We start from the raw sequence: 12,484 nt of genomic DNA, 5'->3' as shown, positions 1-12,484 counted from the left end.
GGCTGCTCTACTGGTGGTTTTTTGTCCGTCTTTTCGGGGTTTTTCTTCTCCGGTTTCTTTGCGAGTTGTTTCTGGAGAGCTATCAACTCGTCGAATCTGGCATCCATCTTTTCGCTCATTCGTCGAATCTCCGTATTCAGCTCTTTGATCTCTGCCTTCTGTTGTGCGATCACCTCTTCATATTTTTTGTTGTTTGCATCTACGTTTGCTGCAAATTCTTTCATCAGGGTTCTGAGTCGGTTGATTTCTTCGTTGGCCCTTGTCAGCTCGTCTTCGCTGGCGGCATCCTCTTCAACCCGCTGACGTTTGGTAGTGCCCCCGCCTTCGGCGCCTGGGACGTCTTCGTCCATGTCCTCGACTTCCTGGGTGGCCTCGATGTTCTGGGAATCCTCGACTTCCTGGGTGGCTTCGGTGACGTTCTCGGTGGTCTCGACGTTCTGCGTGGAGTCCTTGCCTTTTGACTTCTTTTTCTTTTTTCTTATTCTACGATTTTGGATCGTAAAACCGTCTTTTCCATCTTCCTGGTCGCTCGAGTGGTCATCACTGCTCTCTTCAGGGTGCTGTAACAGGAGGGACTCTTTAGAGTCTGCATATCTTGGCGGGGAAAGCGCCTTGGATCTGGGGGGTGACCGAGATCTGACTCGTGTCATCTTTGGTTGGGAGCGGTAACCTAACTTTTAGAAGAAGCCTTTTTTTCAGCCGATTGGCCCGACACCACATCGACTTCAGGGTTGGCTCCCTGCACAACAGCGCGGTAGTTCTCGTACCTAGACAGAACTAGGTACGGGATCCTCTTGATTTTCTCAACTCTCTGACCTTAGGGGCCGGGGCTGCAAGATGTATTCTAAATAACTACACCTTGCAGTGTCGAGGCACAGTGTTTTAAACTGTACCCATTCCTAACGGAGGCACAGAGAGTATCCCGTAGCGGGCTCACGTCGAGCCCGCTATTGCTTATTCTGCTTTCCAACCCTTGTTTGCAATGTCTCAGAAAATTCAATGAAATCAAACTTCCTGAGTTTCACCACATCCAAGAGGTTGGCTTTTGCCTCTGCTTCCACGTCTTCGCGTCTAGCGAGAGCGAGCGCTCTAGTGTTGCTGTGCTTACATTCACAGCCGTACTAAGAAGTACGTTACACCAAAGCACTTCCCTCTCCTCGACTTGTTGCGCTGCTACTGCTGCTCGTCCGCACTCTGCACGTCTTGTCTCTTCGGCGGCTACCGAGAGACTTACTAACATAGTCACAATAGACAAACCTATATTTTTTATACTAGTTGAGATTTTTTGATACCACCAATAAATAGTAAGTTATTTTGAGAAAAATTTTCAAACTTATAAATTTTTTTAATTTAAAACCAAATTATTTTCAAAAATGAGCACTTTGAAGCGGTAAAACTTACAGATCATATTAAGCAATACGTACATAAGTCAAGTAACTTGTGAAGCGGTAACGATTAGTTTCGTTTGGGATGCTAATTAAGGTGTGATTTTTATGATTTTTTACCAAAAAAAGTGTCCAACTTTATTTTAAGCGTTACATAGTTAATATCGAATATTGATGCTAGAAACTAAAAAATAACAAACATATAGCTTTTTAAAAACTTTAAAAAGTTGTGATGATTCTTTCACGAAAAGTGCTTCATTTTTGGTTATTTCACGTTAAAATATTCGATTTGGAATTTGACGAATACGAACATACATTTAATGACCTACTGGGTTTAAAGACTTCGTATATACACCATATTTTTCACTTTTTTATAAGCTATATTTTTACTAAGAATACTTTTGTCGATAACATACTTACTTTTTGAGGTATTGGCAAGAAACAGTCTCAAAACGTGTTTTTTTTTTTGAAAAATGAACGTATTTACTCACAAATAACTCGAAAAGTATCAACTTAGTGAAAAACTCTATGGAACTTAAAGATTGCTTAGAATTAGTCAGTTTATCCAATTCCGGACTTATCTTGAACGTATGTTTTTCAACCGAGAAGGGGTGAAACACCCCTAGGGCAGAAGCGCACATCGAAACAATAGGTACCACTTTTTTTGTTTGACATATTAGCCATGTGTATGCCAAATTTCATCTGAATCCGAACAGTTCTTTAAAATTTACAGCAAAAACCGTGAGTAAATGGACTAAAATTAGCTTGAATTTTTAATATTTATGATATAATGATTTTATGATGATTTATATTTAATTTTTTGGGCGGAGGCCCGCATCCCAACTGCAACCAGGGCCCGCTGATCTATCAGTACGCCACTGATATTAGGAAGATACACGTTCTAGTGAGAAGATACATCAATATTAAAATTTGATCAACTAATCTGGTAGACTGAACTACGTATGTTGTGACTTTTTTATTATGATAATCTTGGTTTTACTTTGTATCTTCATTTATCTCCCAGCAACTGTTGACTCTTTCCACAGTCTGAAGGACCACGTCCAAATCTGCAACTAATACTAATGGTTGGTAGTTATTTTATTTTGGAGGCAGCCCATGTGGGACCTACTCTTCTTTGTATTACAGTTGTCTGATTATCTCAGCCTAAACGAATATCATCAAAACAAATTATTTTCAGTACCTCATAGTAATTAAATCTTAAAAAGTTGTTCTATAACAACTATCATAATTGCATAACTTTAAGAAATTTTTTAAAATTAGTTGGTATTTTATGGTTGGTTTGTTGAGCTAGTTCTTCTTCTTCATGTACCATGTCCTTTCAGAACGTTGGTTACCATCATAGCTATCTTAATTTTATTCACTGCCACCCTAAATAGCATGCTTGTATCAACACCATACCAATCTCGCAAGTTCTTCAACCATGAGGTTCTTCTTCGTCCTGGACTGCGTTTGCCTGCTATTTTTCCTTGCATGATATTTTGTAGCAACGTATACAGTGATGAGCGAGCTAATAACCGGCAAAATAGCACAATTCGAACCTCTCATTACATGTCCGAAATACTCCAGCTTTCTCTGCTTGATGCTCTTTATGATCTCAGTAGTCTTGCTAAGACGTCCTAGTATTGTGGAGTTTCGAATCTTCTCCACCCAGGAAACTTTTAAAATTCTTCTATAGCACCACATTTCGAAAGCCTCAAGGCGATTTAGATCCATTTTATTCACAGTCCAGGACTCGACACCGTAGAGTAAGAACGATAACACGTAGCAGCGAAGTAGGCGGATCCTCAATGCCAATTTTAGGTCTCTGTTACATAACACCTTGGACATCCTTCTAAAAGCGGCTCTAGCCTGCTCTATCCTAGATCTAATTTCGCCGTGACTTTCTGCGTTACAATTTAATTGCTGTCCAAGGTAAACGATTTTATCAACTTGCTCAAGTTTGGTATTATTTACATATCTAGACGGTTTGGGCTAGGTAAACAGTTTCAATATCTGGATTTTCCAGTTTTTAGAAAAATTTTTCCGTGTCTCAAAAGGTGCTCGGAATTTGCTTACTATTTAATAGAACACTAAGGGAAGTGAAGATACAGAAAAACGACAGAAGAAAAGGGAATACATCAAGAAAACGAAAGGGTGAATATGTAATATACAGACGACCTCTACAATGACTTCTTATAATGTCAAATTATAACTGTCATATGATTAAGCGGACTTTGATGTATAGCCAAATCGCCGACCTAAGTTATTTAAATATCAAATTCACTGCCTCTACTAAATTCGTTTATTTTTGACAGCCTAAGTTACCTTTTATACCAGACGTTCACGTATTCTGTATAAATAATGAGGTAATTAGTCAAAACTAATATTTATATATACCAAGTGGGCCAAAGAAAAGAGGCCACCTCGATATTTGTCAGTATTTATCGGATTTTAAGGAAATAAAAAACATGTCAATTGTTTATCTAAGGTGGGCATATTTAAGACAAATATCGGTAGGCGCGGAATATCTTGGTTAAGAAATCTGAGGGAATGGTTCGGCTCCAGTTCCATCGACCTATTTAGGGCGGCCGCCAGTAAAATAAGAATAGCTGTGATGATATCCAACCTCCGATAGGAGACGGACTTTAAGAAGAAGAAGAAGGACATATTTTTATGGTACATATATCTGTATTTCAGTACAGATATATGTAACGGTAAGGTATATGTAATGAACAGTAATATATTTATTTATTTTGGGTAAACAAGCGTGGTGTTTTGCTTATATCTCGAAAGGGTATTGTTAGCGAGAGCGAGGGTGTGTCTGAATCGTTCGCACGCTGTGTAGAGGCTGGTTTGCCGGACCACCAACTATTATGTCAACTGGTTTGCGGTTTTGAGATAATGGAAAGGAGGGCCATAAATTACTGCGTCTGCCTTTTAAAAGATGAGAGCCTTTTTGTATTTTAAGAAGTTGACATGAAGAGTGTGGCAATCTGGCATCGTAATCAATTAGTGTTTCCTTGAAAAAAACATTAATTTTTTACAATCTGTTTAGGGATACATTTTCGTTTCTCGAAATCAACGGCCCTTGTTGGCATATGGTTTGTGTATTACATGTGAATTTTAAATGACTAATGTTGTTTCGTTTTGAGAAAAGTTATTAAAAATTAAGAAAATAAAATTAGCAAAAATAGTAATTAAAGCGTGTAACTATATCTGTCATTTGTCAACCCCTCCCTTCCACTTCCCCTACCCCTTATTTTTAAATAGGGAATAGGGGTCGTGTACTAGCTCACTTGAAAGGTTATTCAATTCTCTATTCAGTAATATTAACATTAGCATAATCATTTACACAGGATGTCCAAGAAAAATTATTTTGAATTAAATTAATTGACAAAAAAGAAGAAGGTATGTAATTTATTTAACTCATAATAAATTCTACTCTACTGCGGAGAGGAAGCAGAAAAAAATGTTTATTTGATAAATAAATATTGTTTGTTGCTTAAATTCAATATTCAACCTACCAAGAGGCAGATGGGTGGCAGCTTTGCAACATTGAAATTAAGCGAAATGCAATGTCTATTTATCAAACAACATTTTTTTCTGTTTTGTGACAGCAGTAGAATGTATTTTGAATTAAATAAATTACATACATTCTTCTTTTGTGTCAATTAATGTAATTAAAATATTTTCTTCTTGGAAGCCCTATATAAATAATTATGTTAATGTTGATATTACTGAATAGAGAATTGAATAACCTTTCAAATGAGCTTGCACACGACCCCTATTCCCTATTTAAAAGTAAGGGGTGGGGAAGTGGAAGGGAAGGGGTTGACAAATGACAGATGTATGTACCTTAAAAATGCGTCCCCCTTAGATAAAAAATTGACCTGTTTTTTTATTTCCTTCAAATCTAATAAATACTGCCAAATATTGAGGTGGACTCTTTTGTTTGGCCCACTCTGTATATACATTAGCACTTCGAGCTAAGCAGGCTCATGGCTTGGTTTACAATCTTCCTTCATTCTTGCTTGTTCTTCGCTTTTTCTTTCCAATTGGTTGCATTGAGATACCTCAGGTCATCATTAACTTCATGGCTCCATCTGGTCCTAGGTCTTCCTTTTCTCTTTTTACCACCTATTGTAGCGCTTAATATGATTTTGGGCATTCTAACTTGGGCCATTCTTTGGACATATCCTAACAATCTAAGTCTTTGTGCTCTTACAACTGCAATTATATTAGGCTCCTTAGATAATTCTTCTGACTCCTCGTTTGTTCTTTGTGTCCACTGATTTTTGATCATGTTTCCTTCAAATATCCTTCTAAGTATTTTTCTTTCCCAATGATTTCTCGGTTTTTGTCATAGTCCAGGTTTCTGAGGCATACGTAACTATTGGTTGTATCACAGTTTTATACGTTTTTAATTTAGCTGCTTTGGATATATTTTTACTTGTGAGTATTCTATTGAGTGCATACATGCAACGATTCCCTAATATTAGTCTTTTGTGTATTTCTTCCCGGATACTTTTTTTTTTCTTTTTTGGCTTGGACTATGGTCACTCAGCCAGTCTCAATCAAAAGTAAATGTATTAAAGATATTGCCAATTAGTGAAACTTGGTTATTATAATATTATTACAATTTTTTTACTTCTTATTTACCTACTCATTACAGCTAATGTACATACTATGTTAATAAATATAAATATATTATACTACTTAATGTTTATCAAGAACACATAGTGTATACATTTTACAAATAAAAATATTAATTTTAATATTAAAATAAATGCATTCTTTTTTGTATTTTATTTTAGTTTTTTTTTTTTTGTCACTACGATAGGATGTCAACCCAGTTCATCCCTGCGGAGGTTTAAATCCTCTTAGTGATTTTTTCTTTAATTTTTTATTATTTTTTTTAAGTTTTTTTTTAATTATTAATTTTTTTATTCATTTTTTTTTGTTTCATGTTTTTATTTTTTTTTATTTTTTTTTTCTTTTTATTTTTTTTTATATTTCTTAAACATATTTTACAAATACTTATAACTAATTACAATAATATTTTACTATCCGACAAGAAAGATACCAAAGAGTCAAAAATTTTCTTTTTATTCAGTGACAGAATAAAGAGAATATTTACAGGGAGTGGGATGTTCTGGTCTATAATTCTTTTAATTAGGTGATTGGTTAGGTGTTTATGCTTTTTGCATTCAAAAAATATGTGGTTCAAGTTATTTTAACCTCACATTCTTGACAAATATTCGAATCTAATATGTTTATTTTAAATAAATGTGCAGGATAACATGCATGTCCAAATCTAATTCTACTTATGGTGGATATGTATTTGCGAGGGAGGGTGAAATTTTTATACCAAGGTTTTTCCGGAATAATCGGTTGTATCAAACTGTATTGTGTTGTTGAAATGTTACAGTACCTTTCCCAGTGTGTTTTCCAGCTCTTCATCTGTTCATTTCTTAAACAAGCAAAAGCATCTAGAATGCAGGGCTGTTATTTGGTTACTGTTCCATGGATGAGGGAATTTTTAGCTAATTGGTCTACATGCTCATTATGTGTAAGTCCTGAATGTGCTTTGATCCACATAAGCTTTATTTTTGGGGTGTGTTTATTAATTTCAAATAAGATTTTTTTTATTAAAAAAATGTATGGATTAGAAGTACTACAAGGTAGGTGAGGTGTTTGAATAGCAGTAAGCACAAATAATGAATCAGGTAAAATTACTGCGGAATTATAGGATGTCAACTTGAAATAAATTAAAGCCTCATATACCGCCGCAGTCTCGGCAGTAAAAATGGAGAAATTTGAGGGCAGTTTAAACATTTTTTCTATAAATTTATCTGGAATATAAAAGGCACAACCAGTACCATTTGAACTTTTGGATACATCTGTATAAATACAAACAGATTTTGACCAATTTGTAAGGTAGTTGTTTAAAATAATACTGTTTAATAAAGAGTGCTCATGATAGCTGGGTTGTATTATATCTACTTGATTTAGTAACTCAAAGAAATCTTCGAAATCTACCACTTTATTTGCAACTGCAAGTTCAGTATTATTATCCGCAGTGTTTCGAAATGCGTCACATAACGGTGGCGAGTTTTTGTGAGCCCAATATTTATTTGTTAAATCAAAATAATTTAAAGTACTAATTTCTTTATATAAACAAGTGTTGTAACATCGGATCTTAAGAAGAAATTTTTGACTGAGATATTCCCTTCTGAATTTAGTCGGCGGTTCCATTGTTTCAACTGGTTCAATAGGGGTAGATCTCATAGCACCTATGCAACAGCGCAATACTGTGTTTAGAAAAATTTCTATGCGACCTAAAATATTTTTACTAGCCGATCCATACAGTACTGAGCCATAATCTATAATAGATCTGATATATGAACGATAAAATAAAAGACATGTTTCAACATCTGCACCCCACCAAGTTTTGGCAATTGATTTAAGAAAATTTAGTGCTTTACTGCATCTATCAAGCATAAAATCAACGTGCAGTTTCCAGGTCAATTTGGTATCCAGAATCATACCCAGATATTTTACTGATTTACAAACAGGAAAGTAATCATCATTTAATTGTATTTGTTCTCTTTGAGGTACATTGTGTCTAGTGAATATACAAATGTTAGACTTGTTGTTTGCTAACTCAAAACCATTTTTTTTAAACCACTCACGGTAATGTTCATGGATATTTTCCAATGTGTTTAAGCCATCATTATATTTTTTAGATTCAGTATAAATACAAAAGTCATCAGCATATTGTATTATATTAAACGAAATATTGTCGATACTAATATTATGAAAATCAGCTGTGTAAAGATTAAATAGAAAAGGACTTAAAACTGACCCCTGTGGAAGACCTGAGCTATTAAAACGTGGTCCAATGAGTTTATTATTTTCAATCCTGATATATATTTTCCTGTTTTTGTAGAAATTGACAATATTTTGAGCTAGAAGAGAAGGTATTTCGAATCGATGAATCATTTTGTCTTTTAGCATATCTAAATTAACACAGTCATATGCACCTTCAATATCCAAACATAACATTGGTACATATGTATTTCGAGAATATGAGTTACAATAGTAGCGAGGGCATCCATAGTACCACATCCTTGTCTGTAGCCGTACTGAGAATTTGGAAGTAGTTTTTTCTCATTTATCCACCATTCAAGTCTTACTTTTAGTATCCTTTCTAAAACTTTGAGACTACAAGACATAAGTGAAATTGGTCTGTATGATTGTGCCAGATTCGGATCTTTGTTTGGTTTTAAAATTGGAATGACAATGACTTCTTTAAATTCTTCCGTACCTGCATATAGGACTTCATTAAATATTTCCAATTAAAGATCTTTAGCGATTGCAGGAAGCATATTAATCATAGGGTACTTAATATGGTCATAGCCAGGACTTGTGCTAGGACGATTATTTAAGGTATAACTTAGTTCAGTTAGTCTAATAGGTTGAAATAAAAAATGATTTTTGTCAGTATCGATTTTCTTAGATTGATTAGGCATAGATGTTGCTGTTGGTGGGGCTACTTTGTCAAAAAACTCTTCTATCCAATCATTCTCAAAAGATTTTGATTTTATTGGTGATTTTCTGTATAACTTCCTAGCTTGAGTCCAGAGTACTGATGATGGAATTGATTTATTGAGAGAAGAAACCCAATTGACCCAGCTTTGTTTTGCAATACTTTTTAGTTGTTTTTTGGTACTTGCCATAATTGATTGACATTTTATATAGTTCTCAAAATTACGTTCTTTTTTATAATCGTTGAGTGAAAATTGGCGCTTTTTAATAATCATGTCACATTCAGTACTCCACCACGGTGACGGATTTCGAGTTCTTGGCTTAAAAGTTGTATACTGTGGTATTGCAATCTCAGCAGCATAGTTTATACTATTTATTAAATATTCATATTTGCTTGATACATTATTTTGAACATCACCATTTTTATTAAAAAAGTTTTGTACCAAAGAAGTATATAAAGGCCAATTCGCTTTTTTGATGTTCCATTTATTTTTCGGTAAAATTGTTTCCGTTTCGTCTTTAATGCAAATATCCACATGTATAACGAAGTGATTCGATCCAAGAGTGTCTGAAGAGACATACCATTCAGTCTTACTAACAAGATCAGGACTGCAGAGAGTAACATCAATCATTGAGTAATTATGATTAGGTTGAGTTAGTAAAGCTGGATTTTCATTGTTTAAAACTGTAAATTCAAGATCATCTGCCATTTTAATCAGTTGTATTCCAATTTCATCATTTGTATTTGAACCCCAAACAGAATGATGGGCATTAAAATCACCTCCAATTATAACTGGTTTTTGTACCTGGGAAAATATGTTCATCCAATCATTTATTGTGCATCTAATTTTAGGTGCTCTATACAGTGATATAAAACTAATTTGTCTTTTTCCATATTTAATTTTTATAGCACATAACTGTACTTCATTATTGTACTTATTATTTTCTATTTTTAGTTCAGTAAAACAAATTGATTTATTTATAAGTATTGCAACTCCACCATAACCATCTGACCTATCATTACGAACCAGATTATATCCATTAAAATTATATAACACATTTTTTTAAACCATGTTTCATTAATAAGAGCTATGTCTATTTTTTTACTTACTAAGTAATGCATCAAACTATTTTTATTTGAGACAGCAGAACGAGCATTCCATTGTATTATTTTTAATTTAGGTTGACAGGGCATTATTTATTTAATATGAATCAAAGTACCCTCCAATACCTGTTCAATGCTACTGACTATTAATTTTTTATCGATTGATCGTATATCATCAAAATTTTCTATACCTTGTAAAAGTTGCAATATAAAAGTAGAAAGAATTTCTGTTACATTTTTCTTAATTTCAATATTACCATAATTTGGTACGGTTGTATTAACAGGTAAAGGCTTATCAGGCCCGAAAACAAAAGGGAACATCGGTTTCTCAGCAGACGTCTGTGCACTTGGTGAATTAAATTTTCTTTTTTTATTAGTATTATTTATTTCAGGTTGAATAAAAGCAAAAGAAGTTGGGTTTTTAGAAACTGGTTTAGATATCGAAATGTTTTTACTAGTGGAAGGCAGACTAGGAAAATTCCTTTCATTGTCTGCTAAACATTCAAAGGAATTATTGCTTACAAAATTTGAAAAAGATTTGTCACAGTAATTACGTGCCTCTAGAAAGGACATCTTACGCTCAACCATTATATTTTTAATTTGTTTTTGTTTCTCAAATTGAGGACATTTTTTTGATATTGAAATATGTTCCTTACTCTTACAATGCATACAAAATATGACTTCTTTACTACAATTGTGATCTTTTTCTTTAATTTGACTGCATTGCATACATCGTTCTTGTGTGCTTTTGCACTGACCGGATACGTGCCCAAATAAAAGACATTTGTAACACTGAACGACCCTTGTAATATACTGTTCTACGGGGCAAAATACCTTATTAAAGGAAACATAATTTGGCAAAACGTTGCCTTCAAAGGTGACTATTATCATTTTTTTATTGACAAATTCAACTTTATTGTCATTTATAATTTTACGTTTGGTTCTGTATATATTAGTGACTTTAGAAGAACATTTTATATTTTCCATTAAATAATCTACATTAAATTTCGTATCTACATCGCGTACTATGCCCTTAATTTCCAACAAATGATTTGGTATGTAAGCATTAAGGTTTTCCAATTTCAATGACTTATTATTTACTAAATTATTTGCCTCCAATAAGGACTTCAACATAACTTTTATGCGATTTTTTCCTAAACTTTTGATTTCTACAATGTTAGTGAGTTTAAGTTTCTTAAATAAAATATCTGCGACACACATAGGATGCAATTTGCCCAGACTACCTTCATTATTAAGTCTCTCAATATAAACCCAAATATTTTGTATATTATACTTATCTGGAAGCAGGTTAAAGGTTTTCTTTTCTGGTTCCATGTATGCATTTTTGTCCAGAGAGGCCTCACTATTATCTACTGACATTTTCGTCAACGAAGACGTCCCTACACTTGTTTCCCCCATGGGGGAACAAAATAATGTTATACCCGTATAACACACAAAACAGAAACTTTTAGTAAATCAATACACTTGAAAATAAGCCCGGAATATACCAAAAAACTGCCAAAATTAATATTTTTTTGGATAAATCCAAGAAAAACGAGCACGACTTTGACAGTTATTTTGACAATGTATGTTCCCGGATACTTGGCCTACTAGAAATTAAGGTCCCTAAATATTCAAATCTCTCTACCTTTTAAAATTTATACATTTTTTCTTCATTCGTTGTTATTATTAAATATTGCCCCTGTTCAAATTCTTTGTCGGTCCATTCCATGTACTTAGTTTTTGTTTCATTTATATAAAGTCCTTTTTCTCGAGCAGCCTTTTCTAGTCGTTCTACTACCTCTTTTAATTCTTTCTTGCTTCTGGATAGAATTATTACATCATCGGGGAATACCAAACATTGATGTTTTTTTTATGATATATGTGTCCTGATCTGTTAATATTAGCCTCTTTAATTACCATTTCCAATACTACATTAAATAGCAGTGATGACAACGGATTCTTCTATCTTACTCCTTCTTTCACTTCAAAATTTTCTGTTAGTTTGTTATTTACTCTTACTCTATTTTCTGTTTTCGTAAGTGTAAGCTTTATCATTCTTATTATGTTTTGTGAACCTTCTAGATTTTTTAACGCTTTATATATTTCTTTTCTTTTTATTCTATCAAAAGCTTGCTTAAAATTTATGAAGAGTGCAATTGTCGGTTTATTATATGCATAGCTCTCAGCTTGTATTTCTCTTAAAGTAAAGATGTTGTCTATAGTACTTCTCCCTTTTCTAAAACTAATATTTATTTTCTCTAGCTGATTATTACCAAAGTAAAACGGTAAGAACCTCTGACAGCTTCAACAACCGCAGTTCAATTAGAACTTCCATTCGTATGCTCTGAGAGATCAAAGAGTCACTGAAATAATTCCACCAAACTTGAAAGACTTTCAAAGATAGAAACTTTAATCTGACGACAGACATTTATAGCTGAAGTTG

General features: G+C 33.6%; 2 protein-coding genes across 3 annotated transcripts in view; one reads left to right on the top strand and one right to left on the bottom strand.

Annotated features, from left to right (window-relative positions):
• Window positions 1-650, bottom strand: part of LOC126880742 (uncharacterized) — a 34,096-nt gene extending 33,446 nt beyond the window's left edge. The window contains exon 1 of the mRNA XM_050644789.1: window positions 12-650. Within this exon, the coding sequence (XP_050500746.1) occupies window positions 12-650 (639 nt within the window). The remainder of the gene's footprint in view (window positions 1-11) is intronic.
• LOC114327295 (protein peste-like) overlaps window positions 1-12,484 on the top strand; it is a 547,602-nt gene that overhangs the window by 99,071 nt on the left and 436,047 nt on the right. The window lies entirely within an intron of this gene.

Source organism: Diabrotica virgifera, chromosome 2, assembly GCF_917563875.1.
Source record: "Diabrotica virgifera virgifera chromosome 2, PGI_DIABVI_V3a".
NCBI lineage: Eukaryota > Metazoa > Arthropoda > Insecta > Coleoptera > Chrysomelidae > Diabrotica > Diabrotica virgifera.
Note: the sequence above shows the minus strand (reverse complement) of the source record. Positions and strands in the feature narration are given on the sequence as shown.